Here is a 23662-nt window from a genome sequence, read left to right as displayed (position 1 = left end):
TTGTTAGTATAAAGGGTAAAAATATTATTTAATAATTTTATTTAAAAAAATAAAAATTTATCTCAATTTTCCACCTTAATCTAGAAAATTAACAAATTTTCCTTAACTTAGTTTTAAAAAGTTGTTTTTCCCCCACCATATAGGGTTTCCGTTTTTTTTTTCCATTTATATCTGCCCCCTGGACTTTTGAAACTTTTGTTTCACCTCCTCTTCAACTTCAGTTTCCAATATCCCTTTCGACATTCTCTCCCTCCGTCTCCGCCCTCCTCATTTGCCTGATACCGAGCTAACGTTAGTCTTGCCTTCCCTTTAGTGCTCAAGCACAATTTCTCCTTTCTTGGTTTAGTGCACATCTCTGAAATGATGGGAAGGTATGTTGTAAATGCAAACAATAGAGGGAGATGATATTGTCGATGAGGAAAACTCAGACGTCGTGCTTGAATTCAGAGAGAATCACAGTGACAAACTGAAGAGAAAGAGATGTGCGATGAACTCGAGGAGGAGAAATCATGTTTGAGTGACAAGAGAAGGCAAGGTCAACGTTGGCTTAGTCTCAAGCAAAGGAAAAGGTTGGAGACAGAGGGGGATGAGGCCAAAGACAGAGGGGGAGGATGTTGGAGACGGAGGAAGAGTTTGTTGGAAACTAAAGTTGAAGAGGGGGGTGAAACTAAAATTTTCAAAAGTCTAGAGAAAGGGGCAGCTACAAATAGGAAAAAGATGAAAACCCTAGATAGAGAAAAAGTAATTTTTTAAAACTAACTTAGAAAAAATTGTTAGTTTTAAAAACTAAAATAGGAAAAAAGGGATATGATCTTATTTTTTAAAAATAAGATCATTAAATAAAATTTTTATCTTTTATATTAACAACAAAATTTAATAGAAATTAGATGATGGGTAGACATTTTTGTTTTTAAAACTTTGTGGGTAAAAAAAGAGTGCACTAAACTTTGGGAGCGAATAATTCTTATTGGCCATGTTTTAAATAAGCAACTGTACCAACATTTATGCTTCGAAATTATCAGTTGTCAATAGACCTGGCCACGGTTCATGAACCGTCGGTTTCGGTTCGGAACCGTCGGTTCACGGTTCGAAAATATAAGGATCCTGAACCGAAACCGTAACAGGACGGTTCGTCCACGGTTCAGAACCGTCGGTTCCGTTCATGGCCCCGGTTCGGAACTGACGGTTTCGGTTCAGAACCGACGGTTTCGGTTCAGAACTGATGGTTTCGATTCGAAACCGATATTGAACCGTCAATTCTAATACATGATCTTGATTTAATTTTTAAATTATTAATTACAATAATTGAAATTTAAAAGAAAGGCTTGGACTTAATTTTTCAATTAAGCTTCCTAAGTATCTTCTTGGGGTTTAGAAGAATCAAAGCCTACGTAGTTCTCTTACCTTTGCATATCTAATAGCTGGCAGTACCCCCTTACCTTATCATTCACCTCCACTATCTTGAGTATTATTTCCCGTCGTCATCGAACTATCCGTAGTTAAATCAAGCAATTCTTCATTGAAGTCCACTTTCATTTCTTGTTGTCGTAATTCGGCTCTTGTCCAATTGTCCACGCATACTTGAGCTTCAATAGATTCGGGAGCCAAACTTGATCGTCTCTCATCCAATATATTACCCCCTTGACTAAAAGCTTGTTCTACTGCGACAGTTGATACCGGTGCTGCTAGAACTTGTTTAGCAATAGCTGTCAATATTGAAAAAGTTGATGCGTGTCGACTCTACCATTCTAAAACTGGAAAGTCTTTACCTATATTGCTGTCACCAAACTCAAAAATAGTAGTTAAATAAATATCAAGCTCCGAGGTGGAGCCTAATGTTCCTTTTGGTCTTTTGCCCCTTTGCATCATAATACGATCACCATAACTCATATTTTGGGTTGATGATGGGGCAATAGGTGGTAGAGAGGAAGAAGAACCACCATAAATTAATGCATATTCAGCATAAATTTCTTTAATTAAATTCATAATATTAGTTATAGTTAATGGAATATTAACTTCATCTAATTGCAAACATTCATAATATAATGTCAAATAATCTGTGACACCATCTAATTTAAATCTAGGATCAAAAAAACATGCAACAAGAAAAAGTTCTAGAATTATTTTATAGTAATTTAACCATTTTGTTTTTATTAAAGAAATAGCTTCTTGTAAAATAATATCTTGTTCGGCTTCTTGTAAAGCTCCAATAATATTAACAGCTTCATTTAAAAATAAATGAGAAGTGAGATAATAAACCCCACTTAAAGTATATGTTGTATTATTAAAATTTCTTAATACATTTAAAATTTTTTTACAAATATCCCAATGTTGGGGATATAATATAATTTGTGGCACATTTTGTGAAATAAATGAGCATAATAAATCCTTATAATCAAATGACTCGTTGAGTAATTCATATGTTAAATTCCAACGAGTCAGCATATCTTTAGGAAATCTTTTTGGTATTTTATTATGTTGTTTACAAAATTTACCCCATTCTTTTATAATTTGGGGATGTGTCCATAAATATGAAATTGCTATTTTTATTGGACTAATAAAATTATTAAGACATTCTAAACCATCTTGTACACATAAATTTAACAGATGACATGCACATCTAATATGAAAAAATCTACCACCTAAATTAGGTTTGCAAATATCAATTAAATTATTTATTGAGGCAGTATTTGAACGTGCATTATCAAATGAAATTGAAAAAATTTTATAAAGTAATTTATATTCTTCTAATATTCCTTTAATTATTCTATAAATATTATCAGTCGTATGTCGTTCATCAAACACCCTAAATGATAAAATTCTTTTTTGTAATAGAAAATCGTCATCTATCCAATGACAAGTTATACCCATATAAGAGTGAACTTGCCAATGGTCACTCCAAATATCACTACATAAAGATACACGTCCATTAAAATTTGTAAAAAATTGAATTAACTCTTTTTTTTGTTTTTTATATAAACTAAATAATGTTCTTTTTAATGTATTTCTTAGAATAGTTTTATATGCAGGATTTAATGCAGTTTTACAATAATTATTAAAACCTAAATTTTCACCAAAACTAAATGCTAAATGATCTATTGCTACCATTTTTGTAAATTCTTCTTTACTTTTATTATCACTATACATAAATAAAGATTTGTGTGTAGAACTATACCCGGTTATTTGTGTTTGGCCTCGGCTTTGTCCCATTTTTTTCGGATGCTTTGACTCCAAGTGCCTTTTGAATGTCCCGTATCCACCTCCTTGTTTGAATTTGTAAATTTGTCTACAATAATTGCAAGCAACATCAAAATTACCATCTTCCTTTTGTATTTTCTTGAAATGAATTTTGAAAATATCGGATGTAGGAATTTTTTGAGATTGTTGTTTCATCTCAATCTGTTGTTGTTGTTGCTCCACCTCTTCATATTGGTTTTCACTTTCTTGTGAATGAAAATCATCTATAAATTAATTTTCATTCACATTTGATATATGTGAATATTGACCAAATCTCCGTGAACCGGAAGAATTTCCATTACTTGCCATTTTTTGATAATAAATAAAATTAATTATATAAATAAATTATATGATTAATTATAAAAGATAATAAATAAAATTAATTATAGAAATAAATTCTATAATTAATTATGAATTGTATAAAAAAAATTGAAATTGAAATTGAAATTAATAAAAAATTAAGAAAGAATTTAATTAAATTTAAGAAAATTTAATTGAATTGAAAGATTGAGAGTATATTAAGAGTTTAAAAAATGAGAATAAGAGTTTGAAGGATTGAGTGAGAGAGTAGAGAGATTGAGATTTGAGAGAATAGAATTTAAAGGGGTATATATAGAAAAAACTTTTTTGAAAAAAATTAGAAATAGGGGGGGTGAATTGAAATTCCAAAAATTGCAGCGATTCCCTGCGCAGGGAACCGTTGCCTTTTTAAATAAAATTCAAAAAATTTTCAAAAAAATTTCAAATTTTTTTCGGTTCAGCACAGTAAACCGCCGGTTCCTAAACCGGTGTGAACCGGCGGTTCCACGGTTTCAATTTATGTGAATCGGAATCGAATCGTAGAGCCACGGTTTCGGTTCCGGTTCAGTTCGGTTTTGGGTCTGTCGGTTCCGGTTCCGGGTTTATCCGGGCCGGTTTTGGTCCGGTTCACGGGCCAAACCGGCCCGTGGCCAGGTCTAGTTGTCAATGGAACACCCGAGAGATGACAAATACATGGAGTTATGTTTTTATCATTTAAAATTTGTTTTAGTATTCAAGGAATTGAATTTTTTGATTCTTTTATTTAAAAAAAATTAAAATTTTAGATTTGTACAGAGAGATTATATTTTCAATATTTTCTAATTGAGAGCCTCAAACAAATACAATTATTATTATTTTTTTGAATTGAAAGTAAAATAATTAATTTAACACTAAAAATAGGAAATAGTAAAAGTTTAATGTTTTCAACAGTAATTCTGAACCATTGGTGATTTAATTAAACTCGTATAATTGAAGTCTAATTTTTCAAAGGCAGTCGTGAATGAGCTAGTAAGGAAAGGTCTATTTTTACTATTTGACGGTGCTTTTACCTTGCAAAATCGAGGTAAATAACTATTAATAAAGATCAATATAATATTTGAACCCCTCCATTGATACTATTGGAGAAAGACAGATATGGCAAATCTGAATGATATTTTATTCACCAAATTAAAAGATTTTTTTAAAGATATTTTATATAAAATTATCAAATATAAATTATTATTATATTTGATAAAATTTAATAAATATAAATAATTATTGTGTTTGATTAGAAATAATAAAAAAATATTAATATATTATTTTATTTAAATATTTTTAATATAATTATTTTAAAATATTTTATATTAATTATTATATTAATAAAAAATATAATTATTTTTCTCTTAAAATTTTAATAAATAAAAATATAATTATAATAAAATCAAAATTAGTTTAATAATATTTTAATATTTAATATAAAAATGATAATCAGTTTCTTATTTATATTATTAATCATATAACTATTAATAATAAAATGTTATTATATTTTTTTATTATTACTAAATAAAATAAAATAATATAAATAATAAAAATTAGATATAATTTTCTTTTACTGTAAATCCAACCACCCAATGCATCATCATACACCAACTTTAGGATGTGAGGCCTTAGAGACAGTTTTGGGCCGTATGATGTAGTGATTGTGGCAAGTGTGGTTTACATAAAAGACTACGTGGAATAGCTTGTACCACGTGGGCCTTTCTGGCTAATATTGGTGCAATATTGTTAGATTATTGAATGCTCAGAAGTTATTTTGGGAAATGTTTGAGGAAGTTTTTGTGATTTAAAATGCGCCTCATGACAACTTTGCATCTTGATTATGAGTATGAGGGCAGCTATGTTTATATCTCCGAGAAGAAGGAGAATTTAGAGTAATTTTTGGTGTTTTATTGAGAAATATAAAAAATTTATAATGTATTTAGGCAAATCTATATGAAAAAATATTTAAAAAAAAAATTATGTATGTATATACATCTAACAAATTTGTAAAATAGTTTGTGAACTTTTAAATTGTTAAAACTCATTTTTTATTACAAGTCTGAAAGATAAAATCTTAATAAATTATATATCTAAAAATGAATAATAACTTAACCGTTTATACACCATTGGATCATGATGTTATAAATAGTATAGAGTTATTTTGCATTTCCTCTTAAACTTAACGAAAGGCGAAAAGATAACGTTTTTATGGTCCGAAGATGAGAACTGCTCGATTTCCATCAGTAAAATTCCTCAAATTTTCAAATGGATGCCCCTCATGATCCACAGCTATTTAAAAAATTAAAATAAAATCCATTATAAAATTAAAACCACAAAAAACAACGCTGCCCCAGTTCCTTACACGTGTCGCTCCGCTTTATGATCTCTCTTCGCACCAAATCGCAGCCCTTTCATTAAATTCACAACCGTTTTGCTCCTTTGACCTTCTCCAGTATCAGTTACCGCCAATGCCAACACTTCTCGTGCCTTCACTAATCCTCCCCATTCCCGCCATTTCCAAGCTCAAACTCAAACTTTCTTCTGAATCGAAGCCCTTCAAGTTCAAGTCCTGGCGACTGGCTGCCACTCGCGATGTCGACGCGTTCACCGAGAAGTCAAGCTATTTGTTCCAGCTCAGCTCCACGGAGGCCGACTCTTTAGTCGATTACGATTTGAAAAAAATTGGTTCTATTTATCGGAGAAAGCCGCTGATCTTACTGCGCCGAATTGTCCAAGTTGCAACCATTTTCGGGTGGTGGTTCGGGTCTCGGTATGTGGATAAACTTATGGAGCGATCCGATCAAATGTTTAAGGTCAGAATTTTGAGTAATTTTATTAGGTGTTTTGATAATCAACAAGCTTGCAGTTATAATTTCATCGTTAATACTAGAAATCCAAACTTTCTGTACGAGCTTCGAGTTGGAAGAGGTTTCGTTAAAATGTACTTACAGAGTGTTAATTCATAGCATAAGTTTTTCTAAGAAGTTATTGTATAAGCTTTGTAAAATTTGTTAAAAACCTTTTCTTAGAAAGCATCAATGAAGAACTAAATCAAGAGGACCGTTTGTGTTTCAGCCGGAGCTTCATAAGTAGAATTGAATCAGTGGGATTATTACATATGTAAAACATAGAATCAGTGACTTTTTGTGGAAGATGCATCGAATTATGGTGTAATTGGTGGGACTCGAATGGTTAATATTAGAAAACCATCCTGGAGATAAAGTGAGGAAAAAATGCTGGAATATGTTTGTTATTTTAAACGTCTTTCTAATTTTAATTAGTTTTTTATTCTTGTCTTATTGTGTGTTTAATTTATCCAACTTAATTAGTTATTATTTTTCTATAGATTTTGATAGAAGTTATTCTTCTCATGTTCAAATAAAAGATTGGCTTTATCTATACATCTCCCATGCTGAAATTAAAAATATTCTTTGATCCATTCTTAGTAATCATGAGCATTTTTTCCTTCATTATTTTATCTTGCTGATTTTCAGGTTAGAGCTGCTGAGCTTCGACAATTATTAGTAGAACTTGGTCCGGTAGGTACTGTTTATAAATATCAATGCTTAATAGGTTTTCTTGATAGGTGTTTATGCATAACTTTATTCTGAACATTTATAATTGCAAGTAATTTTTCTTTCCTTTGCTGTTATTTTGCTAAGAAAACGAAGTGTTTCTGCTTGTTCTGTTTATAGGCATACGTCAAAATTGTGCAGGCTGTTACATCTCGAGCTGTAAGTTTTCATGTCTCCTAAGGTAGAAGTTAGTCTTTTTCTACTGTTAAAGCACATCTATGGAGTTATAAGGCATATTTTCAACAGCATATGTTGGCATTTTGTTAACTAATTGATGACATAAATTTATCATCGGACAACTTTCCTGTTGTCTGTGTTCACCATTTGGATACGGCTTTTTACCAGTAATGTAGCTAATTTCAATTGTGTTATAGTCTTACCTGATTATAGGTTTTTCCTCGAATTCTTTTTGAATCTGTGTATCAAAGGATATGATAGCATTGTACTGACTCTTCGGATACATTAAATTATTTTAACTGAAAATTTTTCCTACCTTGACATCATAGTGTGAATAAATTATAAGGAATGAAATATATTTTATCATCATAACTTAAATAAATCTGCATTTGGGATTGAATTAATCTGATTTAGAATATAAAATAAATAAAGAAGTAAAATTTCTTTGTTCTGTAAGTTGAATACAAAGACTAATGAAAGGGATATTGAGGTTGCTATTCTTTCGTCCTGAAAGACATATTAGTACAGAAAAAAATGGATGACTGCTTATCAATCAAATTAGGGTGTATTGTCTTCATGCCTAATTGTATGGTCAATTAATGAACAGAAAAATCATTTAATTTGTAGCCATATTTTCTTTATTAAAAATAAAATGCTATTCCTTGAATGATGATGCTTGATACTAAAATAATCTACCAGGTGGAAACCATAAATTGATCACAAAATCTTTTTTCTCAACATTGATGTTGTACAATCTTTATCAAGAAATCAAACTAAATGAATTTATCTGATGCATTTCCTCTGGTCTCCTTAAGTTATGAGTTAAAAGGTGCTTATCGTCTGGCAGAAAACTGTGAAGATGCTTGCCATTTTAATTTCAAAAAAATCAGTTGAGTTTTGACATTTATTCTATCTAGATTTTATGATGATTTTGGTAAACTATAATCGAGCAGTTCTGCTGGTGCAACATGCGTAAATCCTTTGGTCCATCTGGAATTTGCTTTTGGTCATTTTGATGAGAAAATATATAATGACACAATATAATTAAAGTGGCTAATGAATGGAGAACTTTGGTTTTTACTTATTCTGATCAGCATTACGTTTATCAAATTATATGTTCTACAACCATTTAAATAGAAAGTGAAATGTAATGACCTTTATGAATTATATTGTTAAGTTAATTGAAGTTTTCAAATATGGGAAAACCACCATCTCTTTCAATGATTGCGAACCTTGCGTTCATAAATTATCAAACCCATCGTTCTAGACCAGGAAATTCTAATCTAGGTTGTGCCAAGGCAATGGCCAGCCTAATTTGTCTTAGGCTTAGGTTTGACAAGGAGATGCTCATGTTCCTTGCTCTATTTTACCCATTTGAATACTTCCTTTAGCTTTTAAGACCATTTTGTATTCCTCGGATATTAAAATTAAAAAATCAAAGTTTCAAACCTGTCTCAGTTCCTCCCATTGGGGTTGCCCAATTGCGTGATTCCTACATCATACTTGCTTAGTTGTATGTTGTGGTTTTTATGTCATATTTGATGAAGTTGTTATATGTTGCAATTTTTAGGTCTCATTCAAGTTCATGATTCCTTTATCTTTTTTGTAGGATTTGATACCACCATCGTATTTGGATGAACTCTCACTGTTGCAAGATCGTATAACTCCATTTTCCACTGACATTGCTTTCAATACAATAGAGCAAGAACTTGGATTATCAATAGATGAACTGTTCTCGGAAATTTCACCAGAGCCTGTAGCAGCAGCATCCCTTGGGCAGGTCATGATCTGGAACTTAAATTGTGTTTGTTTCTTTTGTAAAGTGGTGTTCATTGTTGTGTCTTTGTGTAAAATAGGTTTATCAAGCTAGGCTTCGCCGGAGTGGACAGGTCGTTGCTGTAAAAGTGCAAAGGCCTGGAGTTCAAGCTGCAATTTCCTTAGACATATTAATCTTGCATTATATGGCAGGGTTGGTCAGGAAAGCTGGGAAACTAAACACTGATCTGCAGGTAATGCTGCAATATACTTGGATGTGTGATGCCTTATAATTTTGGTTGAGCTGAAATTGAGGAATGGAACTTTTGCATTGAAACCTTGTATTTCACATGATATTTTCTTTATTATTATATTGGCTGGGTGCTACTGAAAAACATGCTATTGAATTTGCAGGCAGTTGTTGATGAATGGGCATCAAGTCTTTTCCGGGTATATGCCAAATTTTTTATGCATTCCTATATGCTACAACATAGGCTTGAACTAGACAGTACTACAATGTCCAGAACTGTATTTATGAACTTCTTTTTTGTCCCTAATAATGATGAATCCAACATTGTTGTTTCCATGCCATTGATGAGCTTTTCACCCTTTGACTTTAAAACTTTAGATTTTCTTCCATTTTATTATGTTCCTTTGTGGGTGTTTTATAATGTCAATGTTGCTTGTTATTGTTATTTATCTCTTGCATCATCTGAGTGAAATTTGACTCAACCCATCTGTAATTTGTCATTGGCAACCACCTAGTCAAAATTTAATTGTTTTCTTTTGGTTTATTTAGCAACTCCATGATTTCATTTTCAAAGAATATGTATATTGGGCCTTATTAGAGAAGTTTTTTCAATTTTTTTTAGTTATAGAGTAGAACCCCATGGTAATTGAATTCTTGGCTTGAGGGAGTGGAATGATGAGACCACGTTTTTGTTCCAAAATCCTAGTTGTTTGGATACATCCAAGCTAAGAGAAAAACCTCTTATCATCCTGTTTGTAGAAAAAAAAAAAAAAAAGCTCACAATCCTCCTTTTAGGTTTTTGTAGCTGATCATTTAGTACTTTTTTATGTGCATTTTTTAATTGATAACAGAAGTGAAACTCATAACTTTGGCCAATTGGGAATTTCTAGCCTTGTGTATCACCTTGGTCACAGAATTGTCACAACACCCCTTAAATTAGTTTATTAAATGACCTTGTTTGAGATATATTCTTAGAACTTCATATTGAATACAGGTATAATCACATTGAATGCAGGAGCTTGACTATAAGAAAGAAGCAAGAAACGGACTCAGGTTTAGGTAAGAGCAAGATTTCAGGTAGACTGTGGCTTCAGTTTCGTAACTGAAAGCTCTTTTTATTTGCATTTTCACAGTGATTTAGTACTTCTACAACCTGTTTGTGTATTGATTGCCTAAGTGTTAAGCTCTTTTGCTTAAAGAAAGAAGTTGGTGATATGTAAAGTATGTGTGTATGGGGTTTAATTTGAAGAGGTAACAACTATATTGATTGAGGACTTGAAATTGATTAACTGTGCATTCTGAAAGTTGATGGAGTTTTTCTTTTAGATGTTATATTAGGAGGTGATAAAATTATAAATTTTGTTTGAACAATCTTTAATTGATTTATGAGTCCACATAGATCTTAATGATTTGCTTTATTCATCTCTATGTGACTACTATTCAACCCTTTTTATGTAAAATTTTGTATGGTCCTTTTTCCTTTACTCTGTGTTTTATCTTTCTCTTCAAATATTTGTCAGCTAAATACAAGTTATCTACCAAATATGTGGATTGGGTGGTATTGAAAAAGTTTTATACATATCAACCATGCCCATGATTGTTTCATTCTTCCACATTTTGCTGCCTCTATTATTTTTTTAGTTTATTGTGGAAGATGGTTCATTGCGCAATTTAAAAGAAATTTAATTTTAATCCTAGTACATTCCATGTTTCTTAGGTATATATATATGAAGGAAAAATAGGTTGAAGATAGAAAAGAATGGACTGAATTGGGATTGGTTGCTTCCTTTTCCTTGTTGTATTTATATACAACAAAATTTACAAATATCGAAACCAATCTGATAACCTTAGAATTTACAAGAGATATTTATCTCTAATTTTCCACCTTGGATCATACCAACACTCCTCCTAAGATGGAGCATGTATATTTCTCATGCCCATCTTGCATACAATAGCCTTCTTGCATGTCCCTTTGTTAGGGCTGCTGCTAGTTGGTGTTTTGACTTGACAAAGGGAATGCACATTTGCCTGCTTTCTAATTTCTCTTTGATGAAATTTAATCAACCTCAATATGTTTGTTGGGAGACCTTGGGCCTTGTCAATCACAAAAGCTAGCTAAAGGGGTAAGGCTATCCCTCACACTTATAAACTTGCACTCAACCTCTTCCTCTTTCAATGTGGGATAACCCAATAATCTCCCTCTTACACATCATGCCATCGGGTGAGACTCCTCATTAACCTAATCTGGCCAACGGTTGAAACTCTTCCTCATCAACTAGTACATCTCCCATCAATTATTAGGTGGAATTCTTATAACCTAGGCTTTAATATCATGAAGGAAAAGAACATGTAAAAGATAGAAGAGAGTGGACTGAATGTGGATAGGTTACTTCCTTTTTCCTATTGTGTTTACATACAACAAAATGTATAAACATAGGAACCAATCCCATGATCTTAGAAATAAAATCATTGATCATTATGGTCAATGATTTACAAGAGTTATCTATCTCTAATTTTTCTACAAGTAGTATGCCAACGACACGCGCACACACACACACATATTGTGTGTGTATATAGAGCAGAATTTTTTGACATTTTCTTCTTGCTCCATTCTTTGTTTCCACACGCACACACACATATTGTGTTTGCATATAGAGCAGAATTTTTTGACATTTTCTTCTTGTTCCGTTCTTTGTTTCCACACACACGCGCACATATATTGTGCGTGTATGGAGAGCAGAATTTTTTGACATTTTCTTCTTGTTCTGTTCTCTAATTCCTTAGATTAGAAACTTTCAATACATTTTTTGTATTCCTTTGTTCACATATGTTTTTGTTAATATTACTTAACACACACACACATATTGTGTGTACATATATAGAGCAGAATTTTTTGACATTATCTTCTTGTTCCGTTCTTTGTTTCCTTAGATTAAAAACTTTCAATACGATTTTTGTATTCCTTTATTCACATATGTTTTTGTTAATATTACTAAACATGATATTGAAGCCAAGTCAAAAGTGTCTTATGGTCAAATGTCCCAAAATTAATAAGAGTTGTGTTTGTAGTTATGGTTGTATTTTTAGTATTCTGTGTTTGGTCAGAAGGTGTGTGTTAAAGTCTAACACTATCCTCAGATCCTTACCAATCAACTTAAACTTGAAGTCAGCTTAAGTCAAATGTTTACTTTAATGTATTACCTATTATGGTTCTTAAGACTAATCATTTTACTAAATTTTAAGTCATTTATGTGTTGATGATGATCCAAATGTTCTTTGTTGTATACTTGAACAGACAACTGTATGGTGATATACAAGATGTTTTGGTTCCTCAGATGTATGTAGAGCAAACAACTCGCAAGGTCCTTCTTATGGAATGGATTGAGGTATTTCTATTTCATGCATTGTTTTTGTTTCTTTTTTTTAGCATGTGTTTTAATTGAATCCTTTGTAGAAAGGTTCAAATGTTCATTTGTCAATATCGTTTTTTGTTTTTGGTGAATTCTTTATAATTTAAGGCAACAACTTAGTATTTGTGGAAAATAAACAAATGGTCAATTAGGATTAATTAGAATATGGATAAACTCTGAAAATAAAGAAATGATTAATTAGGATCAATTAGAATGACATAGGGATGAGAAAATAAAGTAATGATCAATTAGGATCAATTAAAATGAGGAAAGAATCAATTAGGAATAATTAGAATTTATTGTAATTATTTGGTGTTTATGATGTTTCCTTCTTTATAGATAATTTGTATGTATATAAACAACCCTAATCAAAGAAGAAAAAACAGTAAGGTGAATACAATTCCTTCTTCCATTGTCCATTTTGACATTGTATCATAATAGGGTTTCTTTCCTATCTGTTTTTCAGCTTTTTTTTCTGATTGCCACCAGCAATCTCATGGGTCTCCCTTTTCAACATCTCTCTTCCTGGAAACTTTTGTTCTTTTTTTATTTGAAAATGTAAAAAACGATGTTGACCATAAGCACTCAATAAGGAAATTCCAGTGGTTCAACAGTGATCGCTATACCTCCCCTACTTCAACCATTTTGTCTTCCACTGCTGTTTACTCTATTGTACACAAGTCCCACTCCTTGTAGATTGCTCAGTATAAGTTGGATACAATAGAATGAAACCCTTTCTTGCATACAATCAAATAAACTTATTAGGAACCCAGCTTTATTTTACTAAAACACAAAATTAAAACACAAAAAACATAATAAACTAAAACTATTTCATTAATCAAAATATTATAAAGATAAACCGAATATTTCGAGGAGTCCGGGGCCTCCCATTTTCCGGCCATTTGAGGTGTCAGACACCTCCCTAAATCAGCCAAGGATGGCTGCCCTTAAACAAAACCCTAATATATTTTCTTCTCCCCTTATTTTAAAACCCAAAATATATATTTATAATAGAAATTGACCATTGGATTGAGGACAAGTGTCTCAATCCTAACATTTCCCTCATTTTCAAAACCATCTTGTCTTCAAAATGGATATTTATATAATGATTTTTTTTTAATTTTTTCTGATTTTTTTAATTTTTTTTGTTTATTTATTTATTATTATTATTATTATTTATCTCCTCATCCCCTCTCTCTATTGTTGCTTCTTCACTTTTTTTTCCAATGGCCCCACATTTTTTTTTTCTCTTCCCAAGAAACCCACTTACTGCCTTCCCTTCTATTTTTCTGGCAAACCACAGCTCTCCTCCTTTTCCCAACAAACCAACCACAACTCTCCCCCTTTTCCTAACAAACCAACTGCCATTGCCCTTCACCTTTTTATTTTTTTATTTTTTTCTCTCCCTCCTTTCTCTTTTCTTCTTCTCGTCTTTTTCTCTTCTTCTTTCTTCTCTGCATTTTCTCCCTTTTGTCTTCTGTTTTTTCTTTTTCGCTTCCGCCAGCGTTTCATTTTCTTCTCCATCTTCTTCTTCTTCTGTTTTCGTTTTCCTCTTTTTCTCTTTTTACACTTTCGGACTCATTTCTCCCTGTGATGATTCTTCTTCAAGTCAGCCTCCTCTGTGAACATTTTTTGGCAACTCTTCACTTTTTCCGGCGAATCTTCACTTTTTCGACCATCATCTGTCTTCCCCACTGGATCGAATGCTCTAACACCATTTTGTTAGGAACTTAGCTCTTATTTTACTAAAACACAAAATTAAAACACAAAAAACATAATAAACTAAAACTATTTCATTAATCAAAATATTACAAAGATAAACCAAACATTTCGAAGAGTTCGGGGTCTCCCATTTTTCGGCCGTTTGAGGTGTCGGAGACCCCCCTAAATCAGTCAAGGATGGTTGCCCTCAAATAAAACCCTAATATATTTTCTTCTCCCCTTCTTTTAAAACCCAAAACATATATTTATAATAGAAATTGGCCATTGGATTGAAGACAAAAATCTCAATCCTAACAGAACTCAAAGAACCTAACAAACCTTTATTTTCCTGATAATTTCTCTCCCCTTGAGGATAAGGGTGTTGACTTGAGAAAAAAGGTTCATCTTCATTAAATGTGACATCTATAATAGTAATAAATTTTCTCCTACAGGGGTTGTAACACTTGTACCCTTTTTAGGTGCTGGAATATTCTACAAAGACACACTTTTGGACTCTAAGATCTAATTTTGAATGATGTTGCTTATGTATATGAACATATGCAATGCATACAAATACTTTAAGGGGAAGATTTTTTACAGAATCTAGATTAGGAAAAAATTCAAAAAACTTGTGAATTGGACTTTATTTCTAAGGATTTTATAAGAGAGTCGATTTATTAGATATGTAGCAGTTAACACTGCATCACCCCATAGGAATTTAGGAACATTTGCTTGAAATAACAATAAACATGTGACCTCTGAGAGGTGACGATTTTTCCATTGTGTAACCCTGTTTTGTTGTGGTTGTTTCGACACATGGTGACTTATGGATTATACCCTCTTTTTGAAAGAAGAAAGTGAGGAATTGATTAAAGTAATCTCTAACATTATCCAATCAAACTCTTCTATTCTTTTTGAAAGAAGAAAATGGGAGCAATTTCAAGAATCTCCAACAGCTTGCAACAGGTTTTTTTTTTTCTTGCAAATGAAGTTCTAAGCAGACTGTTTCCACATTGTAATTGTTCAAATTGTTTTATTGAAACAAATATAGCATAGTCAAGTATTCCTTTTTCTACCCACTATAAAAGGATATGGGATAGGAAACAAAATTAATGATTTAAACTCACCCTGAATGTCTTTAAATGTTTTGAGAAGTTACCAGTTCTAGAAAAAGATTGGGTAAATTGACTAAGGTTTAGAGACATGCCTGGCCTGTTGCCCTGCCTTGGTTCCTCTAATTTTACTTGTTCAATTTTTTTGAATGAATAGTAACACACATTAGTACTTAGTGTTCATATTAAAAAGAACATAACCACCTTTCTCCATTCCAATGTTGGTAACGGCTTATACATCCAATACATATTTCCTCTCCACCGTACCTTCCATTTTCCTTCTTTAACCAATATATTTTAGTACAGTTCAGTAGAAAGTACTTTTGATGAAACTATTTCTATATTACATATTTAAAATGTGAAAGCTTCAGTACCATCATTGGGCTCTTACCTAATAACTTAACAATAAGTAATTTAATAATTAGCTTTTCCTAGTGTTTGTTATCTTGTTTTGGTCGTCGCTATATTTGTGGCCATGCTTGTGCTAAATTTACATGCCCTTCTGCATGAAGGGGTATATTAGAGTTTAAATATTTTCTTTAGTCAATGTTTATCAATTTGAGCTCTAGGTCAAGGTATTGCTTAACATGTTACAGAGCAATTTGGTTTCTTGTTTGGAGTTTTAAGAGTTCAAGTAAAGAATATTTTTGGCCATGTGACTCTAGTTGGCCTTCAATAAACATAGAAGTGGCTGATGCTATCGTTTCTTCTCTTTTCCCCTAAAACATGCTTCATGAAATTATATTTATCCTAAAGGCTATTTGCTTATGCTTTCTCATTGTGTCATTATAGGGAAAAAAGTTGTCTGAAGTTAAGGATCTTTACTTAATTGAGGTAAGTTTTTAAATTAATAACAAATATCTTATCTTTAAAATTCGGTAAACTATTTTGTTTGGCTCAATAATAAAGTTCATATTTTTTTAATGGTGCTGTTTAGGTTGGAGTTTACTGCTCATTCAACCAACTCCTGGAGTATGGGTTCTATCATGCTGATCCACATCCTGGAAATCTCCTTCGTACAGATGATGGGAAACTGGCTTATATAGGTATTCTTTTTAAATAGCAATATTTTAACTAGGCATGTGTCGAAATTTAATAAGTGAGAAAATTGATGATATTAATACCAGGTCTTTTGTCCAGTTCAATTTTTTTAACTTAACGTCCTTTATACCACCTTCAAAAAGTTATCTTTTCTATCCGCCACTAAATCTAGTGAGAGTACTTTGATACAGTTCTTGGTACATTTGCAAATGTTGTGATTGTAAAGGTAGATTGTAAAACTTTCATTTTGGTATTTTTATCCTTTGAATCACCGTCCATGTCATTAACAGACACTAATAATGTAGAAAGGGGCATAGTTTGAGAACACGAGGAATAATAATTACAAATTTACAAAGGAAATCACATTATTTCTTTAGAGAATAGGTTAGTTCCTTGTCAAGACAATCAAAGCATCATTTATGGAAACCCTTTTTTGAGTCCTATCAGACAGTTTACTAGAATTGAAAAGTTGAGTTAAAACTTTGTTAGCTTTATTCTGTTCCTGAACTCTTGAACAATAAGAAAGAACTTTTACTCCTTTACCATTGTTATCAATGCCTATGCCTTATCTCTTATGGGTCTTTTTCTTGGAATTTTCTACAAGCCACATCTTTTTGTCGACTTTGTGTCAACTACATTAACTGTCATATATTAATAGAAGGTATATATGTTGCAGAATTAACTTTTGGTATCTTTCGCCACCAGATTTTGGCATGATGGGCGAATTTAAACAAGAATTCCGCAATGGATTTATCGAAGCTTGTCTCCATCTTGTAAACCGTGATTTTGATGCGCTGGCCAAAGATTTTATAACCCTTGGGTAATAGATTTTGTCTATCTTTTTCCAGTCTACTGAATAAATTATTCTTTCTGATTATAATAAAGCTTGCTTAAACCCCTCAGCCTTCTTCCACCAACTGCAGAGAAAGAGGCTGTTACAAAAGCTTTAACAGGTATGCTTTTTATACTTGCATTTGACAAGGGTTTGCTGTAGTTGGATTTGTAGTATTTTATATAGTCTCTAACTTAAGTCCCTAAGTTGTATTAATTAGTTTTGTGTTATCATCCAATTTGTTTGTCTGTAGGTGTCTTCCAAAATGCTGTTGCCAAAGGAGTCCGAAATATAAGCTTTGGGGATCTTCTAGGAAACTTAGGGACTACCATGTAAGACGTTACTATTTTTTATTCACATGTTAAAGTCTTAAGTCAATGTTTGAAACCTGTACTGGAGCAGTCAATTCAACCAGTCCTATTGGGACTCGGTTGCCAACCCGGCCTGAGTAAGTGGAAATTTGGGACTGCCAGTTCATGGTTCAACTGCACAATATATTGCAATTGTTGTGATTCAAACTAGAGTCCCAACAATTGCAAGGCATGCAATGCACCACTAGGTCTCATTTCCCTTTGATTATGTATTTTTCTAATTTTTATTTAAAATGTTTCAACTAAAGAATTTTTTTTTCGTAAAATTTTATAATTGTTAGAACTCAAACCTAGTACCCTGCTAATGAACATGGACTTGTGTGACCACCTAGTCAAATTCAATTTTGATTAAATATAATTTAATTTTATATTTACTGATTAAATAAGCAAAATAGTTTTGAATATTATTCTAATGTTTATATTTACAAATATTGGTTCAACCGGTTGGACCAAGAAAAACCTAGAGTGGCCTTTTTACCAGGTCAATGCCTGGACTCATTTTTAATACATTGGTCTAATTAATATGTACAATTACAGTAAAATCTTTATTACATATTAGTTTCATGGTTTAGAGATGCTTGATTAAATTTCATCTAGAGGATTATGTTTTCCTTCATTTGTATGTTTTCAGTAAAGAGCCTTTTTTTCCCTCAATTTTTTGCAGGAATTGAGCATATCATGCATATAGACAAATTTGAAAAGATTGACCAACAAAGATCTAATTAGAAGCATGATAAAAACATATAAAAGATGGGAGAAAAAGTAGGCACAACTGCAAGTTACATGTCTGCAAAATCAAAAAGCTTCTGCGTCCAACCGACATTTTTCTCACACCTTATCTATATCTCTAAAATAAGTGGTGTCTTTATTAATTAAGAAAATAATAGCCAAAGAATAACAAGAATGATGTAGTTGATTCACAATCCACAGGTAGATTCATATTGGCCACAGTATCAGGGTCATCAACTTGTAGGATCTACTCTGTATAAAGTGTTATGTATCATGAAGGGAATATATATAGACCTAGGTTTGTTTGATGGGTTCAAAAAATCTTTATGCCAAATTTCTGAGTTTTGCCGCATGATTCTTGACCTCAGTTACTTATTTTATTTGTCATAAGAATAAGCAGACTTTCAATATTGTGCACAGAACCTACTGTTGGAGTTTCTTTGGGTGCATTTGGAAGATTTTTTACTTCATGGTACTGGTTTAACCTTTGCAGAGACTGCTCCTTTTATCTATGTAAATGGCTCAATATGAATTATAAGACACAATTATATAACATCTGAGTGATCATTGGGGTGGAGGCAGTAACTAATCTAGAGTGGGTGGGTATTAAAGAGAGTGTGTGAGGGAGCAAAGAAAATTAAGGCAGATCTTTTCATTCTTACTTGGGGGTGTCTGTACGTGATGTTCTCTATTGTTGCATTTATGTTACTGTTAAAATATCCTAATTTTGTTTCAAATGAGGTAACTTCTATTGTTTACATTTCTTTCGCAGGTATAAGTTCAAATTTCAAATACCTTCATATTTTTCTCTTGTCATTCGGAGGTACTCATACTTTAATAACTGCTATGAATTACATTTAATAATGTCCTTGAGGGGTGTACATAGTTCTGTTGATTTACTGTGGCTTTAGTTTCTCTTTTGTGCATTATTTACTATACCATATACGTCAGTAATTCACTCCTTTTCTCCCTCTCAGTCTTGCTGTGTTGGAGGGAATTGCTATCAGTTTCGACCCAAATTACAAAGTTTTGGGTAGCACATACCCTTGGATTGCTAGAAAAGTATTAACTGACAGCTCTCCCCAGCTTAAGTCTTCATTGGAAACTCTTCTTTACAAGGTAAAACTACTAACAGCTTGTTGAACTTCTTTTTCTTGTATTTAATAAGTTTGAAATTTTACACTATTTACAAAATTTCCTTATTCTTAGTTTATCTCCTTTTAGGAAGGTGTTTTCAGAATTGATCGTTTGGAGTCTCTCCTACAAGAGGTGAAATTCACCCTTTCAAAAATTGCATATATGCTATGCTCTTCTATTTTGTTTACCATCCCTGATAGTAATTTCCACAATTTGGTTGTTATTCAAGTTGTGAACAGTGACATATATTTAGCTTATTCTTAGTGAAGAATTATTCACTGCAATCCATTTTATTGTGGAATTTTGTCATAGTTGTCATTGATACTACCATTGATCTGGCCACACCCCGAATATTATTTTGTTCCCCACTTCCCCCCGTTTGCCTCCAGTTTTTACTCTTTCATTGGCCTTTTCTATTAAGAACCTTTAATAATTCTTATGGCAGTCCCTTCGTGCCCGAACAGAAAAGTCCTTGGTTAAGAAGCAAGTAGAAGATTCAGATTCCAGAGCAGTAATTAAGCAAATCCTTTCTTTCACATTAACTGATGAGGTATTGTCAAATTTGTTTATGGTATGACTGACTTCATAAAGGTTCCTTTCTTTTTTCTCTTTAACTCGAGTATTGGCAGGCTGCTTTCATGAGAGAAATACTTCTTCAAGAATTTGCTAAGGTACAGTTTGTGCACTGTGTTAATGTTAGGTATCCAGAAACTCTAAGCACTCAAAGAAGTGGAATCTTTGTATTAAATGATAACAGAAAATAGAAGAAACGGAATACTGATTAACACAATCTTACCGGCTTTCGAGAGGCTAGAACTCTTCTTTGCCTATGCTTCCTTACTGATTTTCCTTGCTTCCTCCTTCCTCCCACAACTCCTCTTTCATACTTGCCTATAGCATAACTACTCCTACATGTCTTCCATGTTTCCCCGGTTTTCTCCTCCCTTAAGCCCCACTCCTCTTTCCCACATCATTATAACTGCTGCCCATTTCCTTAAAATTGCTTACCCTTATCCCATATTTTTCTCTACCACTTGGTCTATTTCCTAGAGTGCCCCTTGTACTCTCCCATTCTTGCGAGAAATAGAAACCTTGGCTTCAACAGTTAACTTTATGAGAAAAGCTATGTGCACACACTTTTGATTATACAATTGGGTACAAAAATGATATATTATTATGTGATTGAATGTTATTATATCTTTGATTCAAAATCACTCAATCATATAATGACACATCATTTATGTATTTATATTCAAAAATATGTGCACATAGTTTTATTGTAACTTGATATATAGAAGATAGAATCTTTGTTCTCCCTTGAACATTTTACATTGGATTAGCACAACTGAGTTGAATTTAGTGTTCGATTCAACAGTTAACTTTATGAGAAAAGTTATGTGCACACACTTTTGATTATACAATTGGGTACAAAAATGATATATCATTATGTGATTAAATGTTATTATATCTTTGATTCAAAATCACCCAATCACATAATGACACATCATTTATGTATTTATATTCAAAAATATGTACACATAGTTTTATTATAACTTTATATATAGAAGATAGAATCTTTGTTCTCCCTTGAACATTTTACATTGGATTAGCACAACTGAGTTGAATTTAGTGTTCGATTCAGCAGTTCATCTGCAGTATGGGATGTATCTGGATTCACATATTTTAATCATATCAAACTCCTATGTATTTATGATCTTAGTTGTCATCTCAAACTTCTTTCTCCAAATGATACAGGGTTTGGATGCACTTGGGCTAGCAACCCTGGATTCTTTAACTTCAGCAATGCCTGCACCTATACCATTTGCTGCTTCCACTTCAGTCTCTTCACTGACTGAAGAAGACTTGATCAACTTGAGAACCTTACGTCGTCTTATGTTATTATTGTCAGGGTTTCAAAGAACTGAAGGTTCCATGGTGGTAAGAGTCTACTTTATTTTGCATGTTGAAAGTATACATTCCATTACTCATCCGGTAAAGGTAAAAGAAAAAGAAAAATATTTTCAATTATAAGCTTCCCTCATAGGGTTACTTTAACAGTGATAATTCTACTAATTAGATTTCAGCTAAGTTGAATGCGAAGTTAGGTGAATTAGGTTGGATCTTGTTAGAGTTTTTGGTCTTTTCTAACAACTTAAAATTTTGTGTTAATGATTTTTCTGATTAAAGGTTCTGATAAGCCTAGTTAATCATACAACTTGTCAAATAGTTAAACTGAGATTAGTTACATGGTGTTCTGAGTTGGTTATTGCAGGAAATGAATAGAAGTCTGATTGATTATAGAAATGGAAACGCATTCTTACCTCTCAAATGAAGCTTAGAACCGACTGGCTCCTATGTTGCAGTTAACAAACCATATTTTATTCCTACAGGAAGCTAAAGAGCTTAGGCCATACAAGAATCAAGGCACATTCACTGAAGAAGTATTTCTCACCTTTTATCAACTTCCATCTATTCAAGAGATTTTACCTGTTCTTTCTGTTATTCCCGAGGTATAATTTATATTATATGAATTGTACATATGCAAGTTTTTATTGGATGATTCTTTAGTAAAACATAAATTCGTAAATGTAAACACATTACCCTCCCATGTGCATCTGCGTACATTCACGCAAACTCATGTAAACATGTTACACATAATCAGATCTTGTGCCTGTGCTAACCTGAGTTCTGTAGCACGGTCATTGGATAGGTAAAAAGAAAAGAAGAAAAGTTTTATTTAGGCCTCATGAAAGCACTTGTAGTACCTTTTTGTATCAAGCTATGTAAAACAAATGAAGTAGAGGAAGAGTACTGTGTTCTAGATCATAATGTGATAGACCAAACTTTTGCAAGGACAAAAACAAATTCTGACTTCAGTTGTTGCATGCAAATGGAAATTGTTCGCTTTTTTTTTTTTTGGATTGATTTGTGCACAGATTTATACAAAGTTCACATTGCCTTGTTGAGGTTGATCTTAAATTATTGAAGATCAAAGTGATAACTTGGATACTTTCATCCTGTCCTGTGATTATGTGTTTTAATTTGGTTGGTGGGGTAACTCAGTTGTCTGAAGTGCTTTCCTTTAAGTTACTATATATTTCACTCGATATTCTTACACAATTTGTGGTGTTCTTGAAGGGATGACATCTCATTCTGCCAAGATTACGGGGAAATGATATCCAAAAATATTTCACTTAATTTGTTTGACTTCTCCTTCATATTGATCATTAAATATCTTAAAACCTGCAGTATCAACAAGTCTTATTAACATGCTTCTTTATTTCATTCGAAAATTCAATTTCAAACAAGCTGCCTCATCTCTCAGTGGAGTTTTGTTTTCATTTACAATATAAATATTCGTTGATTTCATTTTCCTTGTTAACTGGCAGCTCCCACCTGAGATGCAGCTGCAGCTACTTAGCTTGCCTGCTGATCTTGCTGGCAGGTTGGCTTCCCGTGCCGCTGCTAGGACTATCCGGAGGATATTTCTATGATGTGAAACAAATATAGAACAAGGCATGAGGTTGGCTATTCTTTTTTCCAAAGACTTGGTCGGTTTACTGAATTTAAACCACATTTAAGTGGCATTTGTGACATGTCCGATTTAATATGTAGCCACTCATATATTACCTAAAATGGCTTAAAATTTTGTTGCCATCCAGAACAGTTGTTCTTTTTTCTCCTTTTATCTGATGATCTTTTTCTCTTTGCATCTTCCAATTGGAGTTGTTAGGGCTTTTCTAATAGTGAAGAGAGAACATCTTTAAGATTTTTATTTTCCCTTTTTCCATTTATTTCGTGTAAGCGTAGTATACAAAAAAATAAATAAATTAATTGTTTTCTCAAACTGTAATAAAAAACGCATTTTTTTTAATTTTGAGAACACCAGATGAAGTTTATTATTTTTATTTTTGAATTCATTTTTTTTTTTTAAATGAAAATACGAGTTACATATGAACATTACTTTCATTGATATACAATTGGAGATTTTTAGTCTTTGCGTTGCAAAATAGAATT

The 23662-nt window shown here is 32.3% G+C and overlaps 1 protein-coding gene across 4 annotated transcripts; it reads left to right on the top strand.

The window, feature by feature from the left end:
• Positions 1–5901: 5901 nt before the first annotated feature.
• On the top strand, positions 5902–23365 carry LOC123229524 (uncharacterized aarF domain-containing protein kinase At1g71810, chloroplastic). Of its 4 annotated transcripts, none has more exons than XR_006504904.1 (21): positions 5902–6368; positions 7050–7094; positions 7251–7289; positions 8917–9087; positions 9164–9316; positions 9477–9512; positions 10328–10371; positions 12608–12698; positions 16328–16369; positions 16473–16581; positions 17282–17396; positions 17480–17529; positions 17662–17740; positions 19281–19331; positions 19486–19627; positions 19733–19777; positions 20091–20195; positions 20275–20316; positions 21401–21583; positions 21918–22155; positions 23035–23365. XR_006504904.1 is itself a non-coding variant. In XM_044655388.1 (21 exons), the coding sequence occupies exons 1-21, from the start codon at positions 6024–6026 to the stop codon at positions 23137–23139; spliced, it is 2112 nt and encodes a 703-aa protein (XP_044511323.1). In that variant the 5' UTR covers positions 5909–6023; the 3' UTR covers positions 23140–23365. The 4 variants fall into 4 exon arrangements, 3 of the variants coding, with proteins under 3 accessions (XP_044511324.1, XP_044511323.1, XP_044511325.1); XM_044655388.1 differs by having other exon boundaries at positions 5909–6368; positions 22036–22155; XM_044655390.1 differs by lacking the exon at positions 5902–6368 and having other exon boundaries at positions 7044–7094; positions 7251–7311; positions 22036–22155.
• The last annotated feature ends 297 nt before the right edge of the window (positions 23366–23662 follow it).

The sequence above is a fragment of the Mangifera indica genome, chromosome 11 (genome assembly GCF_011075055.1).
Source record: "Mangifera indica cultivar Alphonso chromosome 11, CATAS_Mindica_2.1, whole genome shotgun sequence".
In the NCBI taxonomy this organism is placed as follows: Eukaryota; Viridiplantae; Streptophyta; class Magnoliopsida; order Sapindales; family Anacardiaceae; genus Mangifera; species Mangifera indica.
This window is presented reverse-complemented; position numbering and strand designations above follow the sequence as displayed.

Coding starts and splice junctions, on each gene's coding strand:
- LOC123229524 (XM_044655388.1), top strand. CDS start 6,024: ATGCCAACACTTCTCGTGCCTTCACTAATCCTCCCCATTCCCGCCATT. Junction 17,741..19,280: donor GGAAACTTAGGGACTACCAT/GTAAGACGTTAC, acceptor TTTCTTTCGCAG/GTATAAGTTCAAATTTCAAA. Junction 19,628..19,732: donor TGGAAACTCTTCTTTACAAG/GTAAAACTACTA, acceptor ATCTCCTTTTAG/GAAGGTGTTTTCAGAATTGA.